This window comes from Xyrauchen texanus, chromosome 20 (assembly GCF_025860055.1).
Source record: "Xyrauchen texanus isolate HMW12.3.18 chromosome 20, RBS_HiC_50CHRs, whole genome shotgun sequence".
NCBI lineage: Eukaryota > Metazoa > Chordata > Actinopteri > Cypriniformes > Catostomidae > Xyrauchen > Xyrauchen texanus.
In genome coordinates this window covers 32379441-32405126 of record NC_068295.1, presented here as the reverse complement: position 1 = coordinate 32405126, position 25686 = coordinate 32379441, and the positions used below count along the sequence as shown (strand labels likewise).

At 37.0% G+C, this 25686-nt stretch overlaps 2 protein-coding genes across 10 annotated transcripts in view; one reads left to right on the top strand and one right to left on the bottom strand.

The window, feature by feature from the left end:
* The window catches only part of LOC127661011 (kinesin light chain 1-like), a 293422-nt gene that overhangs the window by 45157 nt on the left and 222579 nt on the right, over positions 1–25686 (top strand). For 3 of the 6 annotated variants that reach the window (XM_052151539.1, XM_052151541.1, XM_052151536.1), the window contains one exon: positions 1111–3655. In XM_052151539.1, coding sequence (XP_052007499.1) covers positions 1111–1176 — 66 coding nt within the window. In that variant the 3' untranslated portion in view covers positions 1177–3655. Of the gene's footprint in view, positions 1–1110; positions 3656–5645; positions 8382–25686 lie in introns of those variants that run through there. The other 3 variants (XM_052151540.1, XM_052151538.1, XR_007972715.1) reach the window with 2 other exon arrangements.
* LOC127661016 (tubulin--tyrosine ligase-like) lies at positions 8443–24102 on the bottom strand. Of its 4 annotated transcripts, none has more exons than XM_052151553.1 (7): positions 23416–24102; positions 20027–20105; positions 18652–18884; positions 11653–11788; positions 11237–11506; positions 10675–10818; positions 8443–9532 (listed from the first exon to the last, which is right to left on the bottom strand). In XM_052151553.1, exons 1-7 carry the CDS (start codon positions 23582–23584, stop codon positions 9349–9351), a joined length of 1215 nt encoding a protein of 404 aa, XP_052007513.1. In that variant the 5' UTR covers positions 23585–24102; the 3' UTR covers positions 8443–9348. The 4 variants fall into 4 exon arrangements, with proteins under 4 accessions (XP_052007513.1, XP_052007514.1, XP_052007515.1 ...); XM_052151554.1 differs by having other exon boundaries at positions 8443–9529; XM_052151555.1 differs by having other exon boundaries at positions 11237–11503.

Sequence of the window (25686 nt, the reverse complement as noted above, 5' to 3'; positions counted from 1 at the left end):
AAGAAGCGCCGCGTGGTGGGTAGGGCACGGCACCGGTATCAAACACAGGGCACGTCATGATGCAGACAGTACACACACACACACACAAGTTACCAAGGTTTATCCCTTCTTCAAGAATGAACAAAGTGACATTGACGAGTTTGCAGGTTTGTGTATGAAACTGGTGTAACTGCGCAAATTGAACTAATGTTTATAATGAAGTTTCTTCATCTGTTGTATTGAATGGGTTTCATTCAAGCTGTCAAACCACAAAATGACTGTAACGTAGTTCAATTGGAAGGAGGAGGCGAGAACTGGCTTGATAATATAAATAATAGTTTCATATAAATCTGAAACAAAAGACAAACACACACATGACGGACATGTCTGTAAACTATCTCTCTCTCCCGCACAATACTGTGCAGTCGGCCTTTATCCCTCTCAGAGGCTTGATTAGCCTGATAAGGGACCGGGTGTGTAGAATCACGACCCGGCCCTGCCCTCCGCCCTGCCACAATGACATACCACAAATGTACCTACATTGTGTAGGCTCTTTGAAAGAAACAAATACACAAAATATCATTCAGTGATGGTTAGAGTAAATAATCTATGTCCTTTTGATAATGATTTGTGTAATGGAAATTTCCATTTTTTCAAATGTAACAAGTGGAAAATCATGTGACTATTATTTGCTATTGGCTATAATTTATAAAAAAAAAACTAATCAAAACGTGGACGACCTCTTTGATATGTCCCACCCCAATCCTGAATCAGTAGAAAATACGTGATCACAGGAAAGAAAACTGCACTTTTCAAGCCATTTCATGGGGTCCATGGGTAGTACCTAGCGTAGTTCTCTTATGACTTTAAATGATGAGCTGACCTCAATTATGATGCGGTTTCTTCAGTTAGAGAATCTTGGCTCTAGACATTGAATATCTTTTTCAGCAAGACTGCAACATGTAGTGTAACAGTTCCAACAGTTCTTTATTCTTGGGCCAAATTGTCAGTAATTTTTGCACAAGAAGGCTTTGCATAATCTTGAAGGTTACTTTACACTGAGCGGATTTCTCTGCCTTTAGGATCTCCAGAGGTCCATTTATTGTCTTTCTTCCTCTTCATTCCCAACAGGAGCGAAATAATCATCTAAGAAAAGGGCGGGACCTGAGTTCCAGTCACACTGACCTGGCGCATTGAAGGTCTGCTCCAGGACGCCCTGTTGTAGAAAGGTACTAGGAGGACTCTGAAGTAACGTGTGGTTCTATCTGCCCTGAACTGATGGGACTACCTTCTCTGGAGGTTACTTTTGCTCACTCAAGTCTTCGTACATGTATTTCATTTCTGGGAAGCTTTACAACTCTAGCTGTAGAAATGACAACTGATATAACAATTGTCAAATTATTGTCAACCAGAACCAAAGTGCACAACAAATTTGAGAGTATAATGTTCAGCCATCATGAACATAATTCAGGCTCAGGTTGAGGCTGACGCTCTTAATTGCATTTGGCTGCTTTTTATTTCATTTATTAATGTTTGTTTTCTGTCACTGACAACCTTAATGTTGTTTATACCTTGAGATACACCAGAGGACCACCATGTTCTATACAGTTCTGTCACTGAATTAATCAAACAAATGACCTTAATACAGAATGAACTGCACCGTTTTTAGGAAGGTTTATGTTTACATTAGGTGGTGGTTCAACGATGCACATTTTATTTTACTTTTTGCCTTTGAAAAGTGGGAGGGGATGTGTTAAGAATGTGGATGAATACTTTCTCAGGACTGAAAGAACAGATATGGTATGCAAAGTAACACTGCACTTTGAATGATCTCATAGGATAATGTTACACTTGTCAATCCTTTTTGCCTGTTACAAAATGAAATTGAGTTGTTTACCTGAGTTTTATCAGTAATATTTGTTTGATCAGTGGTTTGGATTGACGGATAGATGCTTTCAGTTGATTTAAGGGGGTTTTCTTCAAGAACTTAGGGCACTTTTGTCCCTGTGGACTTTTCATAAATAAACTTTGATACGCTTAAATACGCTTTGACTAGATTATTTAATTGGTAACTATACATGCATGCCAGGAAAATTTCATTTTTTATTATTTTTTATTTTTCCTGTAAATCAACAAGTGTCCTTTACACCACATCTCAAATGATATGTACTTATTTAGCATTTTGTTGCATTCTGTGGTGGAAATGACATGCTCTGTCTTGCTAAGGTTCATTTCATAAAATATTTTCACACTTTTTGAACAGTTTAGCAAAATTACAGTTTGATTGGAAATTACATGCAATATAATTATACTGTTCACAAATTACATTTACCTAAATTTGTCTTTGTTTTCTTTGCACACCTCAAAAGTTTCTTTCATGTGGTAAAACAACATAATTTTAGTACTTTTACTCTTACTTTTCTTTTTTTAAATGCACTGGAATATTACAACGTAAGTCTATCCCCAGATGTGTAACTTAACTGCCTGTTTGAAGCAAGCATGCTTTGTGAGTGCCTCAGGCAGGCTCTTACTTATGAATGTGCAAGCGGGTTTGCTAATTTTGAGTGTGTGAGACAATGGAGCAATTTGAGCTCTGTAAGGTCAAATGTTGGTCAAAATGCTACAAAGTAGATATTGATTTAAAAAATTTTGGTCAAAGTTATGTATCAGTATATGATATCTTATAGGATCCATGCTAATATAATGCACTGATAAATGCTACCCTCTACCCTCAAAAGGTCTTCTTGAAGTATATTTCTATTATGTTTATTGTTATATTTCAGCTCTATGGCCATGTAACTCTTTAACTTTGTTACGAGTGTAAAAATGTTTGTAGCTTTTTCATACAGTAATTGATTCACTTTGCACATATAAGTGTGTTTTGCATGTTAGTTCTCTGTTTTAGGCGGCAATACGTCAGCATGCAATAGGGTAGCTGCTCTGTGTTGGCTGGAATTGATTGCGAATGCAATATTTTACTGATAAAAGAGTGTTTCTGTATATGTACTATAAATATAGAATTTACCTGTTTTGTACAAACAATATTCATGTTTTCAGCCACCAATTTGAACTTTGCTACACTTATTCTTATGGGACTAAACTTGCCCTGCACATGTTTGAGATTCATTTTCAGACTGTTTAAATACACATATTAACTGGTGATCAGTTTGTGTTATATTTGGTCACCATTATTGTTATTTATGGCATTCACTCTCTGAAGTCAGAGGTTTTAACCTAGTTAATTTGCAATTGTAGTGCACGTTTTCAAATAGAACTAATTTTTACCCTAAAGTGAACGATATGACTTAATTTAACTTACCAAATGGCAATATGTGAACAACAAAATCATTCTGAAATGAAGAAAAATAACCTCTGATCATGTAACAGCAGGGACTTATATGGCTGTATTATATAACCCTGAGATATTTATTTTCATGTTCTGTTAATGATGTTGCATTCCTACTGTCTGTTTCTGCATTTTCTCCTACTATTTGTGGTCATTAATGTTTTTTTTGTTTGTGTGTGTATCCTAAAATTCGCACTGGACTCATGTAACCTCCTGTTCTCAGGCTGCCCGCTGTGCTGGCTACACTTCATTTACTGCCGTGTTTGTGGTGATGTTTTTGGCTCTCTTAGTGTTGTATGGTATAGTGTACATACTTTAATAAAGACAACAAAAGCACTATACTTCTCTGTGATTTTTTGGGTTCTGTGTCCCCCTGTTGGCAAGGTCTGCAAATTCCTTGTCTAAATCGGCTTCTTTATGAGGTTTAATATGACTGAAAAAGATGTGCAGTGTGATGAAATTACTTATTGACTGTTATCTTAATGTAGTTCTAGTCTTACTGTAGAAAACTGTAGTTACATTTCATATGAAGGTGGGACTACTAACACAGACACAATTGAGGTCCAGTTGTGTGAAGAAACTTGTAGTTTGTGCTGTTTATTCAAATGCACTGCCTAGAATATTTCGGTTCAACAAGATATAAAACTAGTTATTTTGAAAAGAGGTGAAGTTAAAACAGGTCAGTCTAGTCTCAAGAAATGAATGCATGCTGAGCACACATGCAGACAAGTACAAGTTGGCTTTCAAAGCTGTGGAGGACAATGAAGATAGAAACAGAACCTGTATGAGAATATTAGAATAACAGATATGGGATTGCATTAAATAATAATTCATTCATTAACAGTTTTGGGTAAGTTACTTAGTGATCCACTAGAAATGGCAAATTATTTATCTAAAACTTTAATCAGATTACTTTACTTTTACAATGATGTAATTATTAATCACATTACTAAATATGTTAGTTTCTTAAAGGCTTTTCCACTTCAAAATAATGTCTATATTTCTTTCTTGTTCATTGTTACACACAAGTTGTACAGTCAGCACCTCACATTTCTCCTTCACAAAGACTCATTATGGAGCCATAATTCATGCATTCTTCATAAATAATATATTAGAAATAAGCATAACTCTATAATGTACTTAAAAGTAATTCAATTAATTGAAAGTCAGTTACTGTAATCTGATTACAAGAATTTAAAAATTTAACTAATTACACTATGATTTTGGCTAAAAGTAATTTGATTACAGTAACTAATTACTTTGTAATTGGATTACACCAACACGGTTTATGGAAAAGTTTAGCATTCCACTTTTCTAATGGTCAACATTGTCAACATCTGCAACTCCATAGAGTTCATATTATGTACTTGGTTTTCAAGACATGACAATATGAAGTATTTACGGAAGTAATTTATTGCACATGATGAATGCTTTTATTTGAATAACTTAAAATACTTTTAGGTTTTTGCTAATTCAAAATTACAACACTGTACTGTTTACAGATTGGTATGGTCAACAGTAACAAATACAATAAACTAAACTAATAATTACACAAACAAGGCATTGTTCTTTCCTCAGACAGGTACAAGAGAAATGCTAAAGAATTCAGTCAAACCAGGCATGTAAATAATTCAACCGCAGAGTCTAGAGATGCAGTGAAAACATTTACCACACTGATCTTTGGTTAATTGGAGATGTTTTCCCTCATTTAGGCTACATACAAGCTTTCTTCATTCTTTTTCAGTATTCTCTTTTTTCAATCAGAGAATGTACAGCATGAAAAGTTACAAAGAGGATAAACTCTTAAAGGGATAGTTCACCCAAATATTAACATTATCTCATCATTTACTTTCTTCTGAACACAATATAATTAGAAGAATATTTAGGCTCTGCTGATCCTTTCAATGCCAGTGAATGGTGACCAAATCTTTCAAGCTCCAAAATCAGATAAACTGTAAAATGTAAAAAAAGTGAGGAAACCAATTGCCTTAAAAAAATCACGTAAATATACATATTTGGTTCAAGTTGACTATTCCTAGTTCATATAGCTTATATTTACTGCCAAAAAAGGACATTTTAGGAAGGTTTACTAATTAGATTTTACAGTGTAAAGGCATCATAAAAGTAATCCATATGACTCCAGTGGTTTAATCTGTCTTCTCAAGTGATGAAACTTTGGGTGAGAAAAAGATCAATATTTAAATCTTTTTTTTTACTTTAAAAGACCCAGAAAGTGAAAGTGGAGATTTACAGTAAAAAAAAGATCTTCCTTTAGGATCTCCAAAGGTCCATTTATTGTCTTCCTCTTCATTCCCAACAGGAGCGAAATAATCATCTAAGAAAAGGGCGGGACCTGAGTTCCAGTCACACTGACCTGGCGCATTGAAGGTCTGCTCCAGGACGCCCTGTTGTAGAAAGGTAAATATTGATCTGTTTCTCACCCACAACAATTATATCACTTCTGAAGACATGGATTAAACCACTGGATTTTGTTATGTGATTTTTTTGAGCTTTTGGAGTTCTGGTCATTCACTTGCACTGTATGTTCCTCTAAAAATCTTTGTTTGCTTTCAGCAGAAGAAAGTCAGTCATACACATCTGGGATGGCATGAGCGTAAGTAAATGATGAGAGAATGATAATTTTTGAGTGAACTATCCCTTTAATAATTATTGTGTGGCTGTCTTCTCTGGAATGTTTCAATTAATCAGTTCATTAAATGGCAGACTTTTTCCTTCAATACTTTTTCTTTTAATTACATAATTTAATTACTCAACTTCTTCATTTACCCCCTTCATTTTCACTCAAATAACACACTATTAATACTAACTTTTGTATGATTATAACACATTCATCCCCACACGCCACATATTTTTGTGTGTCTCATTTGCATCAGTCACCATAACTGTAACTTTTTAAGCACCTACAATTAGGTTCTAATAGTAGGTTTTATTAGAATATAATAGTGGGGTTAGGGTTAACCCTAAACTATATGAATTACAGATTGTTTGGGAGATGAGTCATAGACTCCTGTTGACTTTCAAAAAAACCTCTCAAAGAAAACCTGACAGTCATTGTACCAGATATTTCTATGTCATCCTGCTTAAAAGTATACAGCAAAAATTGCTTTATTTTTTCTAAGAGAATGACAAAGAACTCTGCAATGTATAACCAACAAAATGCAACATATCAGTGATTTCAACAAAGTATAGAAATATAAAAAGACTTAAAATGATGGAGAGAAAACAACACCAATTTGGGGGAATCTCTATAACGAGCTACAGTATGTATAAAGAGCATTTTAACATGCTTTGACATGCAACAATTGCTAAAAATGTTTTACTCATTCTGATCATGAAAAATGGGTGTAACAGCTGGGTGTAAACATAATACAGCAAACAAAACTACAGGACATTTATAAAGGTTTTGCTTTGTCATTTGCCTTTGTTATCCTAAATATATAAGATAATAGCTGACTAATTGTGTTGATTATTGATTGCCTGTACTTATAAACAAATAACATACCAAAAAGTGACTGCATTAAACAGAATCAATGGAGGCTTAAGACTAACCTCAATACACACATCTGGATAAAATGGTGACAAGACAACAGTGCAAAACAAACAAATCTGTATATACAGTGCATCCGGAAAGTATTCACAGCGCTTCACTTTTTCCACATTTTGCTATGTTACAGCCTTATTCCAAAATTTGTTATATTCATTATTTTCCTTAAAATTCTACAAACAATACCCCATAATGACAACATGAAAGGAGTTTGTTTGTTTGAAATGTTTGCAAATTTATTAAAAGTAAAAAACGACAAAATCACATGTAAATTAGTATTCACAGCCTTTGCTCAATACTTTGTTGAAGCACCTTTGGCACCAATTACAGCCTCAAGTCTTTTTGAGTATGATACTACAAGCTTGGCACACCTATTTTTGGGCAGTTTCTCCCATTCTTCTTTGCAAGACCTCTCAAGCTTCATCAGGTTGGATGGGGAGCGTCGGCGCACGGCCATTTTCAGATATCTCCAGAGATATTCAATCGGGTTAAAGTATGGGCTCTGGTTGGGCCACTCAAAGACATTCACAGAGTTGTCCCGTAGCCACTCCTTTGATTTCTTGTTTGTGTGCTTAGGGTCACTGTCCTGTTGGAAGATGAACCTTCGCTCCAGTCTGAGGTCCAGAGCTCTCTGGAGCAGGTTTTCCTCAAGGATGTCTCTGTACATTGCTGCATTCATCTTTCCCTCCATCCTGACTAGTCTCCCAGTTCCTGCCACTGAAAAACATCCCCACAGCATGATGCTGCCATACCATGCTTCACTGTAGGGATGGTATTGGCCAGGTGAGGAGCGGTGCCTGGTTTCCTCCATTCTTTGTTTCATCTGATCAGAGAATTTTGTTTCTCATGGTCTGAGAGTCCTTCAGGTGCCTTTTTGCAAACTCCCGGTGGGCTGTCATGTGCCTTTTACTGAGGATTGGCTTCCGTCTGGCCACTCTACCATACAGGCCTGATTGGTGGAGTGCTGCAGAGATGGTTGTTCTTCTGGAAGGTTCTCCTCCCTCCTCTGAGAAATGCTGGAGCTCTGTCAGAGTGACCATTGGGTTCTTGGTCACCTCTAGGAAGAGTCCTGGTGGTTCCAAACTTCTTCCATTTACGGATGATGGAGGCCACTGTGCTCATTGGGACCTTCAATGCTGCTGAAATGTTTCTGTACCCTTCCCCAGATCTGTGCCTCGATACAATCCTGTCTCGGAGGTCTACAGACAATTCCTTGGACATCATGGCTTGGTTTTTGTTCTGACATGCACTGTTAACTGTGGGACCTTATATAGACAGGTGTGAGCCTTTCCAATCAACTGAATTTACCACAGGTGGACTCCAATCAAGTTGTAGAAACATCTCAAGGATGATCAGTGGAAACAGGATGCACCTGAGCTCAATTTTGAATGTCATGGCAAAGGCTGTGAATACTTATATACATGTGATTTTTTTTGTCTTTTATTTTTAATAAATTTTTATAATATTTCAAACAAACTTCTTTCATGTTGTCATTATGGGGTATTGTTTGTAGAATTTTGAGGAAAATAATGAATTTAATCAATTTTGGAATGAAGCTGTAACATAACAAAAGGTGGAAAAAGTGAAGCGCTGTGAATACTTTCTGGATGCACTGTATGGAAAGAGATTCATCTTCTAGTCTTCTATCTAATACTGCCATGTAGACGTAACAACCATGCGCACTGCAAATTATAACCATTTGAATCTGAGAAAGATTCATTTGTGTTATCAAAACAATTTAGCATACACTGGAGCCAAAAGCACACAAACACAAAGCACATAAGAATTTGATACAGTTGATGGGACGCATACAGATTTACAAAAGGCTAGCTTCGCTTGTTGAGAGTTTGTGTCAAGGGAGTAGTATGTCTGTGAATATGTAAGGCACTGAAGTTCCAGAAATTCAATTAAATCCATCATCTGTTAAATCAAGGTGCCTGGAAAAGTCCTGAGGAGTCTTGTTGACACGACAGAGCTCTGGGGCGTATTGGGGAAATCTTCTTTGGTGGGAACTCTTTTTTTTTTTTTTTTTAAATGTAAAAGTAGAATATGCAAGCAATCCATACTTTACCAACTGCACGTTTTTGAATATTGACGCCCCAAACAACTGTAGCCTTAATTATAAAGAGGCAATCTGCACATTAAGTGCACATGCTTGGCTTTTGAAACTAATCACCCACATCTGAGTACTGCTATGCCAGTATCTTTACATTTGAATCTCAGATCCTCTGTATTCCTATGGACTCCTGTGCATTTGCTTTTTTCATCCTATTTGCTTTATAGACAACAGATGGAATCAGATATATGAGGCTGACTGTTACAGGGGTGACGGAAGAGTTACATCCCTACTATCCACTTTATCTAGAGATGTATCCCCCATTTAGCCAGCCTGCTAAAGGAAATTTTGGGCAGGACATTTGGGAGGGGATTACACAGCTACAGCTACAGCCAAAGCAGTTTATAGTTTGATGAATGGTCCAAAGTGATGAGGCGCTCTGATTTTAGGTGAGGAACAGGAGTTGGAGGAGAGAGATGGAGAAGTGGAAAATGGAGGCGAGGCAGAGAGGCCATCTGCATTCAGAGAGAATACTGTGGAGATGGCCACATCAATGATGCCTTGACATAGTTCAGGATAGAGTCTCCTAGAGGAGAGAGGCACTTGAAATATTATAACTGAAAATTGCATTCATAAATAAAAAAAATAAAAAACAGCAACCAGGAATAAACATTTCTTTACAGGCATATGGCATAGTATGGTATACTCCTTGCATTAGGCCAGCAAAAGACAGGGAGACTGACAGAGCCTGGCTCATAATTTATATGGTGCTGTGTAAGACACAATGAATATATATTCCAGTAAATATACAATTTCATGGCTGGTAAGAAACATTCTCATTTCACCCATCATTACCAGTAGATCATGGTTCATTTTAGTGGCTGAAACATCTACTATTCCTAATAATAATAAGAACTAAATTCTAACACATGCGGTTATTACCAAACCAAATATTTTGTTTTTCTTTGAGAAAATTTCATTTAACATGTTCGAGTCTCCTAAGGCCATCTAAACCTCTCTTTTACTGGACAGGCAAACAAAGGGTTCCCACCCATTTTGACTAATGAATCTCCATGTCTATTCTATGACCTTTCCAGACGTTTGTGATTACTGGATACAGATTTATAAAAATTCTTTTGATTCAGACCAATTTGCAAATGAATCGAACAGCACTATGCAGGGTCAGCGCCAGGACGAAATACATCAGGGGCATTTGGAATTTCTGAAGGGGCCACATCTTGGGACTGCATTTAGCCTTTATCAATGACAGACCGCTATTTCTAGGGAGGGTAGATTCAGGTTTAATGTTTGTCTGACATTCGCCAATGGTACATAGGGGACCGTCTGAAAAGTCCACCCACTACACTTAAACATCGGTGGTAAAAATGTGGTCGAAGTTGGGGAGAGGCACAGTGGTGGAAGGTTAGGGGGAACGAGTTCCCCCATAGCGCCGACTACGCCACTATGGCTTGCGAGAATGTTTTACTTTGCACGCAAACATCTAGCTCGTGAAATATTTTAGAGCAGAGAAAAACTAGAAAAAATTATATATTCCATGACTTTTCCCTGACTTGAGATTTTATTAATTTCCAGGCCCAGAAAACACATTTGTACAATTTCCTTATATTTTCAGCATTTGAATGACTGTGGAAACTTTATAAACCGAATCGGAGGGACAACAAGCCACCTAAAAGATTCTAGACTCAATAAATGAGAAGTCTTACTGACTGTGCACAGGCAGGGGCTCCATTGATCTCAATCAGCCAGACTTTAAAGCTCTCATCCACCATGAAGTCAAAGCCAAAGAGCTGGAAGCTCTGGTAGGACAGGTGTTTAGTGCTGATGGCCGGCTCGATGCATGCGAGACAGCTTCTGTTGAGACAAAATGCAGGAACACCACAGAGATTTAGACAGCAGTAATTCTTGATTATGGATCAATAAGCTCTGTCTTGCATAACAGTGATATAATAGATAAAAGGTCTATCCTGATCTGGGTCTCCTGATATAAAATGCAAATTAATATTTTTTATGTTAACTTTTAAAATACCAGTCAATTTACTATTAATGAAAACTTGTTGGATTAATTAGACCTCTGGTCTCTGCCATCAGTTTTTATGCTGTGTAATTTAAATAAAACTCATCTACATGCACAGATGACATGCAATCAGATACACTTTCCAGACAAAGGTTTGGACACACTTGTCTTAAATGATCTTAAAAACATAAAGGCTTCTGCTTAAATGCCATGGAGAGACTTAAACGTCATGGAGAGTTTTTAGTCAAGGACTACCTGATGATATGCTTGATTTGAGGTAAAATGGATGTTTCCATGGCAACATTGTGTGTGCTCAACAGGTACTGTCTAAACTCATCAAAGAACATCTCGTTGCCTTCTTCATAGCGGCCGTAGTTTTGCGAATGCTCTTTCTGGATGCAGTGATTGGTCAGATGACTGGTCATATCCTGTAGATCTGAGCTGTTGTAGGGCTCAGAGGACGTCCGTAACACACCCTCACGGTACAGGTAGATATTGTACTGATGGTCTACAAGCACCCAACTTCTACAGAAAAGACAGATAGTAGGCATATCTATTCACTTTAAAAGTACTTTGACTTCATTAGGATCGGACACAGTAATTGTGTTCTTTCCATAATTGCATCAAGACTCAAAGCACAAAAAATTATAATTGACTATGGCTCATCTTACCTTATATCAAATTTGCGATGCCCTGGCTCTAACAGCAGTGGTTTTTCCAGATACTTCTGAATGACATGCACTTGGCCTTGATTATCAATGAACTCAAGCAATTCATTTGCATCATGAGATATCAATATACCCGCACCTATACAAAGAGAGGGACATTATTATATTGTTAATAATATATACCCTATATCTCACAAAAACACATTATCGTACAGGCACATTACGGTAATAAGAATTTAGAGGGCAAATGTTTTTAATTGCTCCTATGCAGAAGTCTTAATGGTCCTAAAAAAAAAGAATTTTCTTTATGCAAAATATAATTTGATATATTTTTTTCTTTTGATTTTGGGGTAAAATGTCACCTGGACATGAAAAATAAAAAAAGGTCAGAAAAAAATAAACAAAAATGATTGTTTTTTTCTTTCATTCAAATCAGCATAAATGAAAGACAAAAGAGAATAAATCGAGCACACACACACACACACAATATTACTATTACAAATAATATTGTGTAGGTCCCCCTCGTGCTGCCAAAACAGCCAACCCACATCTTAGAATACGGAGGGAGTTACTGTAGACTTTGTCAGTTCGGACTAGTCTGGCCATTCTCTGTTGACCTCTCTCATCAACAAGGTGTTTCTGTCCTCAGAACTGCTGCTCACTGGAAGTTTTTTGTTTCTGGCACCATTCAGAGTAAATTCTAGACAGTTGTACGTGAAAATCCCAGGAGATCATCAGTTATAGAAATACTCAAAGAGTGGTACTCTGAGAGAGGTCAACAGAGAATGGCCAGACTGGTTCGAACTGACAAAGTCTACTACGGTAACTCAGACAACTGCTCTGTACAATTGTGGTGATGGCGCTGTTTTGGCGGCACGAGGGGGACCTACACAATGTTAGGCAGGTGGTTTTAATGTTGTGGCTGATCGGTGTATATACAGCTCTGGAAAATATTAAGAGACCACTGCTAAATTATCAGATCGGTGATAACCTAGGGGTGCTTCAGCAAGGCTGGAATCGGGCAGATTCACCTTCGTGAAGGACGCATGAATCAAGCCACGTACAACGTTATCCTGGAAGAAAACTTGCTTACTTCTGCTCTGACAATGTTCTCCAACTCTGAGGATTGGATTTTACTAGGGCTGTCAATCGATTAAAAATTTTAATCGAATTAATTACATGGTGTCCCGATTAATTAATCCTGATTAATTGCATTTACAAATATTTGCTGAGAAAGCCCCTCATATAACAATAACTCAATATATAATGATTATACATATTTATATCAATATATAATTATACACAGTTATCTTTAAATACTTAAAATGATATTATATATATATATATATATATATATATATATATATATATATATATAAATATTCAGATAATTATTAAAATGCATTACATTCCTGTAGCAGAATAGTCAATCATTAATAAGTCAATACAAAAAGCGGCTTTAGAATACAATGTATTGTTTACTACCATATTATTGTCAATCATTGGCATACAGTTCACAGCAATCCATTTCACAAGTGAATTTGTCAATCAGTTGGAGATTTATTATGAGGGCTTGTTTAAGGGCCCGTCAATTTACACCTACGTCAGACGTCTCGGGTATGTTGCGTCATAAACATAAATGTTTTAGGTCACTGTGTCAAGTTAAATATAGTTTAATACTCAATCTTTAAACACATCTTGAGATCCCTTAGTTTGGATTTGCGCTCCATCAAGTGTTTTGAACGCAAGATCGTAACGCATGTCTGGGTTGTGCTGCTGAATGTTGTTTACTTCACTGTATAAACTGTGCGTTGCTCATACAGCTGAAATTTCATTTACTGCCCTCTGGAGTAAACAAGTGGTACTACAAGCTTGCATTTCGCAGGAATCTTCCTTATTATGGTCCGTGGGCATGCGATTAATTGCGTACATTTTTTTAACACGTTATTTTTTGTACAATTAAATCGCACTGAATTAACGCATTAAATCGACAGCCCTAGTTATTACAGCAGGACAATGCTCCAAGCCACACAGCCAGGTCAATCAATGTGTGGATGGAGGAGCACCGGATCAAGACCCTGTCATGGCCAGGCCAATCTCCAGACCTCAACCCAATTGAAAACCTCTGGAATAAGATCAAGAGGAAGATGGATGGCCATTAGCCATCAAACAAAGCCAGGCTGCTTTAATATTGGTTAAAATTAAACTGGTAGAGAGCATGCCAAGACACATGAAAGCTGTGATTGAAAGTTAGGGTTATTCTACCAAATATTGATTTCTGAACTCTACTTAAGTTAAAACATCGGTATTGTGTTTTTTAAAAATGTATATGAACTTGTTTTTTTTTGCATTATTCGAGGTCTGAAAACACTGCATCTTTTTTGGTATTTTGACCAGTTGTCATTTTCTGCAAATAAATGCTCTAAATGACACAATTTTTATTTTGAATTTGGGAGAAATTTTGACAATACTTCATTTTACTCAAAGACATACCTATAAATAATGATAATTTTGCAGTGGTCTCTTTTTTTCCAAAGCTGTATATATGTGTGTGTGTTTGTGTATATATATATATAAACTCAGCAACAAAAAAAAAGATCAACTGCTTATATGTGTAAATATTTGTATGAACATAAAAAGATTCAATGACATAAGCTGAACAAGTTTCACAGACACGTGACTAACAGAAATAGAATAATGTGTCCCTGAACAAAGGGGGGTCAAAATCAAAAGTAACAGTCAGTATCTGGTGTGGCCACCAGCTACATTAAGTACTGAAGTGCATCTCCTCCTCATGGACTGCTCCAAATTTGCCAGTTCTTGCTGTGAGATGTTACTCCACTCTTCCACTAAAGCACTTGCACATTCCCGGACATTTCTGGGGGAATGGCCCTATCCCTCACCCACCGATCCAACATGTCCCAGATGTGCTCAATGGGATTGAGATCCGGGCTCGTCGCTGGCCATTGCAGAACACTGATATTCCTGTCTTGCAGGAAATCACACATCGAATGAGCAGTATGTCTGCAGGCATTTTCATGCTAGAAAGTCGTGTCAGGATGAGCCTGCAGGAAGGTTACCACATGTGGGATGAGGATGTCTTCCCTGTAACGCACAGCGTTGAGATTGCCTGCAATAACAAGCTCAGTCCGATGATGCTGTGACACATCGTCCCAGACCATGACGGACCCGCCACCTCCAAATCGATCCCACTCCAGAGTACAGGCCTCGGTGTAACGCTCATTCCTTCGACGATAAACGCGAGTCCGACCATCACCCCTGGTGGGACAAAACCACGACTCGTCAGTGAAGAGTACTTTTTGCCAGTCCTGTCTGGTCCATAGAAGGTGGATTTGTGCCCATAGGCGATGTTGTAGCCGGTGCTGTCTGGTAAGGACCTTCCTTACAACAGGCCTACAAGCCCTCAGTCCAGCCTCACTCAGCCCATTGCGGACAGTCTGAGCACTGATGGAGGGATTGTGCATTCCTGTTGTAACTCGGGCAGTTGTTGTTGCTATCCTGTACCTGTCCCGCAGGTGTTGTTACACGTGGTCTGCCACTGCGAGGAAGATCAGCTGTCCTTCTTGTCTCTCTGTAGCGCTGTTTTAGGCGTCTCACAGTACAAACATTGCAATTTATTGCCCTGGCCACATCTGCAGTCCTCATGCCTCCATGAAGCATGCCTAAGCATTTTCATGTAGATGAGCAGGGACCCTGGGCATCTTTCTTTTGGTGTTTTTCAGTCAGTAGAAAGGTCTCTTTAGTGTACTAAGTATTTATAACTGTAACAGTTTACAGACGGTAGGCAATTAAGGTCAGTGTCTTAACGACCGTTCCGCAGGTGCATGCTCATTAAGTGTTTATGGTTCATTGAACAAGCATGGAAAACATTGTTTAAACCCTTTACAATAAAAATCTGTAAAGTTATTTGGATTTTTACAAAATTATCTTTAAAAATACAGTGTACTAAAAAGGGACGTTTCTTTTTTTGCTGAGTTTAAATTAATATATAAATATTAAAGACATATTAGCATAAGTTAAAGACAACAAAAGAAAAATTATATATAATTTGTAATTTATATACACTTCATAATTATATATACATAATATTATAAAGACATCAGCATACATTAAAGACAAAGCATAAACTATATTTATAATTGATTAAATATATAATCAATATATATATAATAATTAAATTATATTAAAGACATATCATCATAAATTAAAGACAACAAAGATTACCATGATGTGAAAATAATTTACAATTTAAATAATTTCAGAGATTATTTGTCATTACAAAAGGCTTCGTCATATTTAAGCAAATTATATCATATTATTTCTTTCATTTTGTTTTGGGGTAAAATACAGTGGCAAGAAAAATTCCAGCGTCATGTATAAATTCTTAAAATCTGGTTTGATCCTCATCTAATAGTGAACAAACACAATCTAATTTAATAAATTATTGTACATATTGAATACATCATTCAAACAATCACAGTTTAAATTGGAAAAAGTATGTGAACCCCTAGGCTAATGACGTCAACTAAGCTAATTAGTTTGACAAATTGTCTGTAAATGAAGACAAATTAGTACTGTGGCTACTCTACTTAGAAGTGGCCGTCAAGCCAAGATGACTCAAAAGGCACACTGCAGAATGCTCAGTGAGATAAATAAGAACCCTAGAGTGACAGCTAGATTTCATTGGAAATCATTGGAACTGGTTAACATCTTTGTTCACGAGTCTACTAAACAGAAAATTGAAACAGGCATGGTGTCCATGGGAAACATTAAACAGGCATTGTGTCCATGGCAGGACACCACAAAGGAAGCCAATCTTTCAAACAAAAACAATATTGTATGCCTGAAGTTTGCCAAAGACCACCTTGACACTCAATAATGCTACTGGGAAAATGTTTTGTGGACTGGCCGCACGTTCGGAACAGCTTGCACCTGGTCGACCGCATTGCCTTTGCGAGTATATTCTTCTGACGCATTTGATGCATGCCCACAACAACTTCTTTGTGATACTCTTTTAGTAGATTCAATGGCCGGCGCATGTGTGACAATGTGCACAGACAAAGACCACGTCCGTGAGCCAAGAAAATTTGTCCAGCACGTGGCCTGACCAGACAGGATTATGATGAAATTTAAGTCATGCATACTGTGTGTTGTGCGATACGCAATGCGGACAAGCAAAGTATACTTTGGCCTTAAGATTGAACTGTTTGGGAAGAACACACAGCACTAAATATGGTATAAAAAGGGTACTGCATACCAACATGTAAACATCATCTCAAAGGTGAAGAATGGTGGAGAGATCATCATGATTTGGGGCTGCTTTGCTGCTTCGGGGCCTGGACCGCTTGTCATCAGAGGGAAAATTTTATTCCCAAGATATCCAACAGGATAATGTTAGAGTGGCTGTGCGCCAGCTGAACCTCAGTAGACGATGGGTGATTCAGAAAGAAAAATAACCTTAAATACTGAAGTAAATCTACTACAGAATGGCTTCAGAAAAATAAAATCCACATTTTGGAATTGCCCAGTCAAAGCTGACTGGGCAATGCTGTGGAATGACCTCAAGAGAGCTGTTCACCCCAGACATCCTAAGAATATGGCTGAGCTGAAGCAGTTCTGTAAGGAAGAATGGTCAAATATTCCCTCACAGCATTGTGCAGGTCTAATACGCAGCTACATGAAATGCTTGGTTGATGTTATTTTTGCCAAAGGAGGATCGACGAGTAATTAAAAAGGATTCACTTACTTTTTTCCACAGAACTATGAATGTTTAATGGGATGTATTCAATAAAGACATGAAAGATTATAATTTTGTGAGTTGTTATCTTAAATAGATTGTGTTTGTCTATACTTGTGACTTTGATAAAGTTGAGATCACATTTTATGACCAATTATTGCAGAAAAAAAAGCTAATTACAAAGGTTTCACATCAGGGCTGCACGATATTGGAAAACACTGACACTGTGATATTTAGTTTTTCTGCGATATATATTGCGATATAATAAGTAATTTAAAATTGTATTAGATTACAAACCTCTTTTTTTTTATTTATTTTTTTAAGAAACGTAAACAATAAATATCTTTCAATTTAAACCCTTTGGGGGAAAAGTGCAGCTATACACCAACCCTGAGTGGTTTACAAAAATACAACAAATATATGTTTCTAAAAGAAAAAAAATTGTTGCGTGATTGTATTACATACCGCTTATCAAGCGACCAGATCTTGTTTTTAAAACCCTCTTTGGTAAACGTGTTAATTGGTACCATGTCTTTCGCAAGGTGAAATGTTACTGAATCTGTTGTTTTTTTTTTATTTAATTGTATTTATTTTTTCCTGCCGTTTGGAAACTTTCTCGTATGGTGTAACACTGGCAAAGGCATCTGAAATAGTTTTTTGCTTTGGACGGCATTTAGATCTGGCTTTGCACTCGACATACCAAGATTTGTGGCGCTGACTTAAATGATCAAACAAATTGGTCGTGTTTCCTCGTGTTGTGGCAACAATTACAAGACAATCTCGACAAAGTACCTGTTTTTGGTCAACATCATCCTGTTTGTAGACAAAATATTTCCATTTAACTGACAACGCATTTCATTTTGCAACGAAATCCTCCATTTCTTTTGGCGCAAGCACAGAGCGCAAGCAGAGCCTGCACGTCAACAACTTGCAGCAATTAAATTATTATTTTTTATATAATAAACTCAGTGTATCTATGAACCCGTAAATTACGTAATATCAGACAGATATAAAGCTACATTTCCTATAGGAAAAAATATATATTGTAGACTATATGTTTATCTTACTACATCGCATGTTCTGCGATGTGACTATTGCAGATGTGCACATCGCGATGTCGATGTTGAAACGATGTACTTTACAAGTTTTGTGAAATTCACCTATTATATCATGTAACAAAATTACACTTCTTACACACCCCTCTCTCTCTCATGTTTTCATTGCAAGCCAATACAGATTCATACCTTTTGCACCTGCTGACAATTTTGCGATCCACACCGTTCCCTCCCCACTTTCCTTTCTGGAGTTAAATGAGGCTAAGAAAACCTCTCGCTCATCTGTCTTTGGGTTGCTTTTCATGTGGCTGATGCCATTGGTGGCTGGGGCTACTGGAGTGTTGAGGTTAGTTGGGTAAATGATGTAAGACTCAGGGAACCAGTTACAAGAGTCCTTTAACTCTGGACTGGTCTTGATAATCCTAAACATCAAACAAGAGCATGATGACCAGTAAACATCAGTCAGGGTAACTGCTGAAACAAATCAACACAGAAAAGGTCAACAATTACCAAGGGCGTTGATTCATTCACAAGAAAAAGAAACTGCGGCATTTTACACGGATCAGCCACAACATTAAAACCACCTGCCTAATATCGTGTTGGTCCCCCTCATGCCGCCAAAACACATCTCAGAATATTATTCTAAGATGATATTCTTCTCACCACAATTGTACAGAGTTGTTATCCGAATTACTGTAGACTTTGTCAAACCAGTCTGGCCACTCTCTGTTGAACTCTCTCATCAACAAGTCATTTCTGTAAACAGAGCTGACACTCACTGGATGTTTTTTGTTTTTGGCACCATTCGTAGTAAATTCTAGAGACTGTTGTGTGTGAAAATCCCAGATCCGCAGTTACAGAAATACTCAAACCAGCCAGTCTGGCATCAACAATCATGCCACGGTCCAATTCACTGAGATCACATTTTTCCCCATTCTGATGGTTGATGTGAACATTAACTTAAGCTCCTGACCTGTGTCTGCATGATTTTATGCACTGCTGCCACACAGTTGGCTGATTAGATAATCGCATGGATAATTGTTGTTGCCAGACCAAAGTGCTGATCTGCTGGGATTCTCACACACAACAGTATCTACAGTTTACTCAGAATGATGCCAAAAACAAAAAACACCCAGGGCGTGTCAGCTCTGTGGACAGAAATGCCTTGTTGATGAGAGAGGTCAACAGAGAATGGCCAGACTAGTTTGAACTGACAAACTCTACAGTAACTCAGATAGAAAACCTGTACAATTGTGGTGAGAAGAATATAATTGTGGGTTGGCACGGTTTTGGCAGCAAGAGGGGGACAAACACAATATTAAGCAGGTGATATTAATGTTGTAGTTGATCGGTGTAAAACAAATGTGAATTTGTGAATAAATCAGGAGCTATATGGCAAAAAAAAGGAAAATATTTGAAGAATTTTATTTTTCATCAACAAGCTCTGAACAGTACAAATCATAATGGAATTTCAGAACTTTCATTAAAATGATTAATGGTTATAATGGAAGCATGCCATCATATGAAGCTTCATTGATCTGGTATGTTTGAGTAAGAAGCTTACTTGACAAGTGATGCTTTGCGACACAGTTTATCGGCTCCTCTGTAATAATTCACCAGCTGCATCAGTCCTGGTTCATGACCTGTAAAGGACACAGTTGAGTAAATGATGCGATAGGTCAAGCAGTGTCCTGAATTGTCTTGCTGTATTACATGCTATACCTCAGTAAAAACATTTTTTATTTTATACCCTTTTCTCCCAATTTGGATTGCCCAATTCTCACTACTTAGTAGGTCCTCGTGGTGGCGCGGTTACTCACTTCAATTCGAGTGGCGGAGTACAAGTCTCAGTTGCCTCCACTTGAGACCGTCACTCCGCGCATCTCACCATACTCTGCGATCCACGCACAACTTACCACGTGCCCCATTAAGAGCGAGAACCCCTAATCATGACAACGAGGTTACCCCATGTGTCTCTACCCTCACTAGCAACCGGGCCAATTTGGTTGCTTAGGAGACCTGGCTGGAGTCACTCAGCACATCCCTGGATTCCAACTCGTGACTCCAGGGGTGGTAGTCAGTGTCAATACTCACTGAGCTACCCAGGCCCCCATTTTTTTTTTAATTAATGTATAATTATTATACAGGCTATTTTTATAACTGCATAGTAACTGAGACTACATGGATTTACTGTACTTTGGAAAGTTAACTTGTCAAACCACAGGTTTATTTATACATACAATGGGAATTATGTAGCGATCAAACATTTTTTAACCAAGTTAAAAGCTTCTAAAAAATAAGGGTGGCATCCTAGAGCTGTAATCTTTATCTTGAGTCTAGACTACACCTCTGCACAGAGATGGGAGCAAGTCACACATGTTCAAGTCACAAGGAAGTCTCAAGTCTTAACCATCAAGTCAAGTCTCAAGTGCAGTGCAGACAAATCAAGCAAGTCAAGTCTGTGACTCACCTCAAGCAAGTCAAGTCAAGCCACAGTACTAAAAGAGAGGTTTTTAAAATAAGTATTTCTCTAAAAATATATTTGCTCTGAAAAGATGAACTTATATACACATCATAATATAATTTACATGAATTGTATAACAGTAATGTGTTATACTAATATATATATATTAGTAAATTGCATTAATGAACGGTAGTTTTATCATGGCCACTTAAAAATCCTGTGAATACTTCTAGATACCTTATTATCCGTATGTGTGTATGCTGTGTTAAAATGTGGTCAGATTTTCACATTGTTCTAACAAAAAAGTCAGACAGGCTGAACGAAAATGCAAATTAGCTCACTGACAGTAAGTGGCGCTTATGCAGCAGAAATATAGCTGGTAACGCCTGCAAACAAGTAGCCCTGCGCTTATAAACAATACTTTATTATAAAGCTTTATACGGAGGTAAGATGAAAAGAAAATGCCATCGAAACTTTTCTGAAGTCAATCAGTTCCCTTCAGAGGTGCATTTATATAAAATAGTCATAAATGTTTTGCATTTAGTTAAAGTCTTCAGAAGTCATAATCACTATGAGAACACTTAGATATCGTCACGAGTCATTCTGAATATTTTATAATACTTGTCACATTTTAAAGTGTTGTGACTGCAAATCTGCCTGTTATTTTTTTTATATTGCCAACAAATGGTTATGGTATATTGTTGACTGTTGAGAAGGTTAAGAAAAGGCAAACACATATTTAGAGGCAATGTCGAGTCATTTCAAACTTGTTGCGCTACAAAACATGAGATTAATCTTGAATCATTTAAATTTAATGACAATCCTCAAACATTTGAACAGTAATTTTACATATTAATCTTACTGGATAATGAAATGATTTACTTACCTTTCCTTGTGGTTTTTAAATGTCAGATAATATTTGAGGTTGTGGTGGTTGTATCGGATATTTTTGAGTTGCATATTTTCATATTTTTTTTTATTCACACGGTCCAATTCAAAATCTTTATATACGAAGGAGATTATTTTGTGAACTTGTCAATCATCTGTCACTTTGGCATGTTGTGAGTGCAGCATTAACTGCGCAGACGCAGAACAGTGGTGCTGGCTGGCAAACATTTAGCATATTATTTAATTGATGACGCAATATTTATTTAATCAAATTTCATTACTGTTTATAATAAGTTATTGAAAATAATATTTAAAAAAACATTCATGTCATTGTCGAGTCATGCAGTTCAAGTCAAGTCTCGAGTCTCTGGTTCTCAAGTAATTTCCTTCATTTAGTCAAGCAAGTCACAAGTCCTTAAATTTGAAACTTGAGTCAGACTGAAGTCAAGTCATGTAACTTGAGTTCCCCACCTCTGCCTCTGCACTCTGTTCATTCACTAAACCAACATAATTATGAGCCACTTGAGATGCTTTTAAAACATTATTGGAGTCCCTGTTAATGCTGGGAAACTGTTGGCTGCTTGTCCTTTCGTTTCAGGTCAAACTCATCCCCTAGAAATATTATTAAAGGAATATTCTGGCTAAAAGAGGAGATAAGCTCAATCGAACAGGGATGGATTATCGACCAGGCCAATGGGGCCAGTGCCCCTTGACTGCCCGCGGGGGCCCTGGACTTTAAGGTTGCGCAATCCAGTTTGGCGATCCCCCCGCTCGAAAACCCATCAACAATGAAAACGAACAAACCCCCACCGCTCAACAACGTTTGGCCATGAAAATGACCTCCCGCTCAACAACTTTTGGGCAACTCCCCCCACCACCCCGCTAAACAACTTTTGGGCAACTCCCCCAACTACCCCGCTCAACAACTTTTGGAGGGGGGGGGGGCCTTGGATATAATTGGCCCCAGCATTTTTTGCATAATGCTGTGGCATTACTCTTCCCTCCTTTTCTAAACAAAAAACAAAAATTGACATTACATTGAGGCCATTTTTTGAGGGTTTAAAAGGCAGAAATTTGGTCTATCATTTTATAAAAGCATATAGATTCATTTTTCTGTTAAATCTTGTGTATTATTTGAGACGTAAAGTTGTTTAAATCATAATTTTTATAGTCGTTTGGGGGTTTGTTGACATTACATCTTCATGGCTATAACTTTACACAGAAAACGTTAGTAAGCAATTTTATCACACTATTAACGCACATACCGTCTTGTGGTAATCCTTTTGAAACAGTGAGTATTTGAACGTTTACAGACTGACCCCATCGACTTCCGTTCTAAGTGACTCACAGCAACCCAGAGTATTTAAGCAGAAGCCATTAGATGAAAAGGATGTAAAATATCACGAGAAACAACTTAAATAAGGTGTGTCCAAACTTTTGACTGTGTATTTAAGTTTAGTGTATATAAATGTAAAGCTAAAATCTGGATGGTGAGAGTAAATTCAATGGAACAAATGGCTGCAACTCAAAACTCACACACAAGATCATAAAACATCATCACGCATTAGCATGTTTAATTTCAACATATTGACATAATTTACCCAGCCGTCCAAAAGGCAGCCGGTTTCTCTCCCCCAACATTAAATTAAATCGGGGATTGTCCTTCTTCAATCGTTTCCATTTTCCAGTAGATGTGAGGATCTTGGCGACCTCAGCATACACAGTGCTGTTGTCGTCTCTCAAAACAAACGTGTAGATTGGTGAATTCATATTCCTCAGTCACAGTCTTCGGCCAAACCCACAGAGGAGTGCTGATCGATCACACACTAGCTAGCTGGCTAACGTTATCTGTCTCCCCAAAAGGTGCACTGTAACTGGACATACATGACTTCCCGATGCCTTGGAATTCTTTTGCACTAATGCGAGTGTTATTGACAGGACAGCCTGCGATTAGAAACAGACCCGCGATAATCCTGATGGTAAAGCTGCTCTGGGCATCTGTTACAGCAGCGGTATTCGTGTGGCCGATGTGAGGATACCAATATTAGGGTGTGACTCCTTTAGCCCGCTTCTGTCGAGACACCCACCCGAGATAAGAGGATACACGAAGCTAACAATGTCAGTTAGCTTCCTCTCATCCCGTATTCGTTTATGATGTATCAAATAGCAAAAATGCACTGCAGTAATACGCTAGCGAAGTACAGAGTCCAAGAATAGAGGCGAACAACGGCTATGCATTTCATTCACTCGTCTTGATATCAGTATAAATAACCAGTTGCGGTCTCTTATCCCAACACGCTGTCATGATGTGACGTACCACTGGGAGCGACTCGAGCGCGCGCTTAGCTTAGACTGATGGGTATTGTAGTTTTCAGCAAGCGGAGGAACTACAAACACGTTTATAAAAACGAGTTCACATTTTTTACTTTCCGTATTATTTCAATGGGAAATTTAGATACCAAAACATTTGAAATTTAAAACCAACAAAATGTATTTTTTATTTATGATTTAGTTTTACATCACCTTCGACAATTACTGCATTAGAATTTATTAGCATACACATTTCTAAAATCTGATGGCTCTGTTTTTCTTGCCGATTGAGTTTATATTTGAGTTTAGTTATTTTAATTTATATATACTTTTTTATAAAACGTATTTATTTTTGAATGTGTTATAAATTATTTATAATTTGTTTATATAGTGTATTTTTTTAAAGGTTTGTTAGCATCTTTAGTAAATATATTAATATATAAATATCTTATTGCTCATATACAATTCAATATTAGCAAAATATTTTATATTATTATAGTAATACCTCCTGCTTCATAATAGGCTATGCAGCCTATATGTATGTAAGAATATAGGATTCTTAAACGAATTTTTCGGGTTCAATACAAGTTAAGATCAGTCGACATAATGTTGATTACCACAAAAAAAGATTTTGTCTTGCCCCTCCTTTTCTTAAATTTAAAAAATAAATAAAAATAATAATAATAATAAACAAAATCTGGGTTCCATTGAGGCACTTACAATGGAAGTGAATGGGGCCAATCAGTAAACATTTAAATACTCACTTTTTAAAAGTATAGCCACAAGACATGAACAATATGTGCGTTAACATGATTCTAGTGTGATTAAATCACTTACTATGCTTTTGTGTGCAACGTTATAGCCAATTTTACAACTTTGTTGCCAAGATGATGTAATGTCAACAAACCCTAAAATGACTGTAAAAAAGTAACATTTTAACAACTTTACAGCTCAAATAAAACATGAGTTTTAACAGAAGAATTAAGTGCTTTTATAAAATTATAAGCTTTACATTTCTGCCTTAAAACCCTCAAAAATGTATCACATTCTCTTCTATTGTAAGTGACTCACTGTAACCCAGATATTTGCTCTTTTTTTTTTTTTTTTTTTTTTTATAAAGAAAAGTACAGATGAAATTAGTTTCGAAATTAATTTTTGTGGTAATCAACATTATGCCACAAATGCTGTCAATTGATTTAACTTGTATCGAACCCACAATATTCTTTTAAATTATATTGCTGGTCATCGTCAGAGGGGCTTTTTCATTTTTCATTCTTCGCATTTATCTTAAAATCAAGAAGGCAAAAAACATGTTCCTTTATGTGTGTTTTATTACATATATATTTAGTAATTAGCAGATACTTTTTCCAAATGAAGATCATAAGCAATTTGTCATACAAAAGTCAACCATATCTGCAGTATCGCACAGCCAAGTTCCAATATTAGCTAGATTTAACATTTTCATTAAACAGTAAGAGCCATTATGCATGTGAACTGAAGTGCTCAGATGTTTTCTTCATTGATATCTTTTTATTTATATGTTTAGACGTTTTATATGTCAC

Bases quoted from the DNA above. Each gene is read 5' to 3' on its own strand.
- LOC127661016 (XM_052151553.1), bottom strand. From the start codon at position 23,584: ATGAATTCACCAATCTACACGTTTGTTTTGAGAGACGACAACAGCACT. The intron at 10,819-11,236 runs GTAGTCCTTGAC...TTGTCTCAACAG, and splicing joins CAAATCAAGCATATCATCAG to AAGCTGTCTCGCATGCATCG. The intron at 9,533-10,674 runs GTCAGTAAGACT...TCTCTCCTCTAG, and splicing joins GGAGCCCCTGCCTGTGCACA to GAGACTCTATCCTGAACTAT.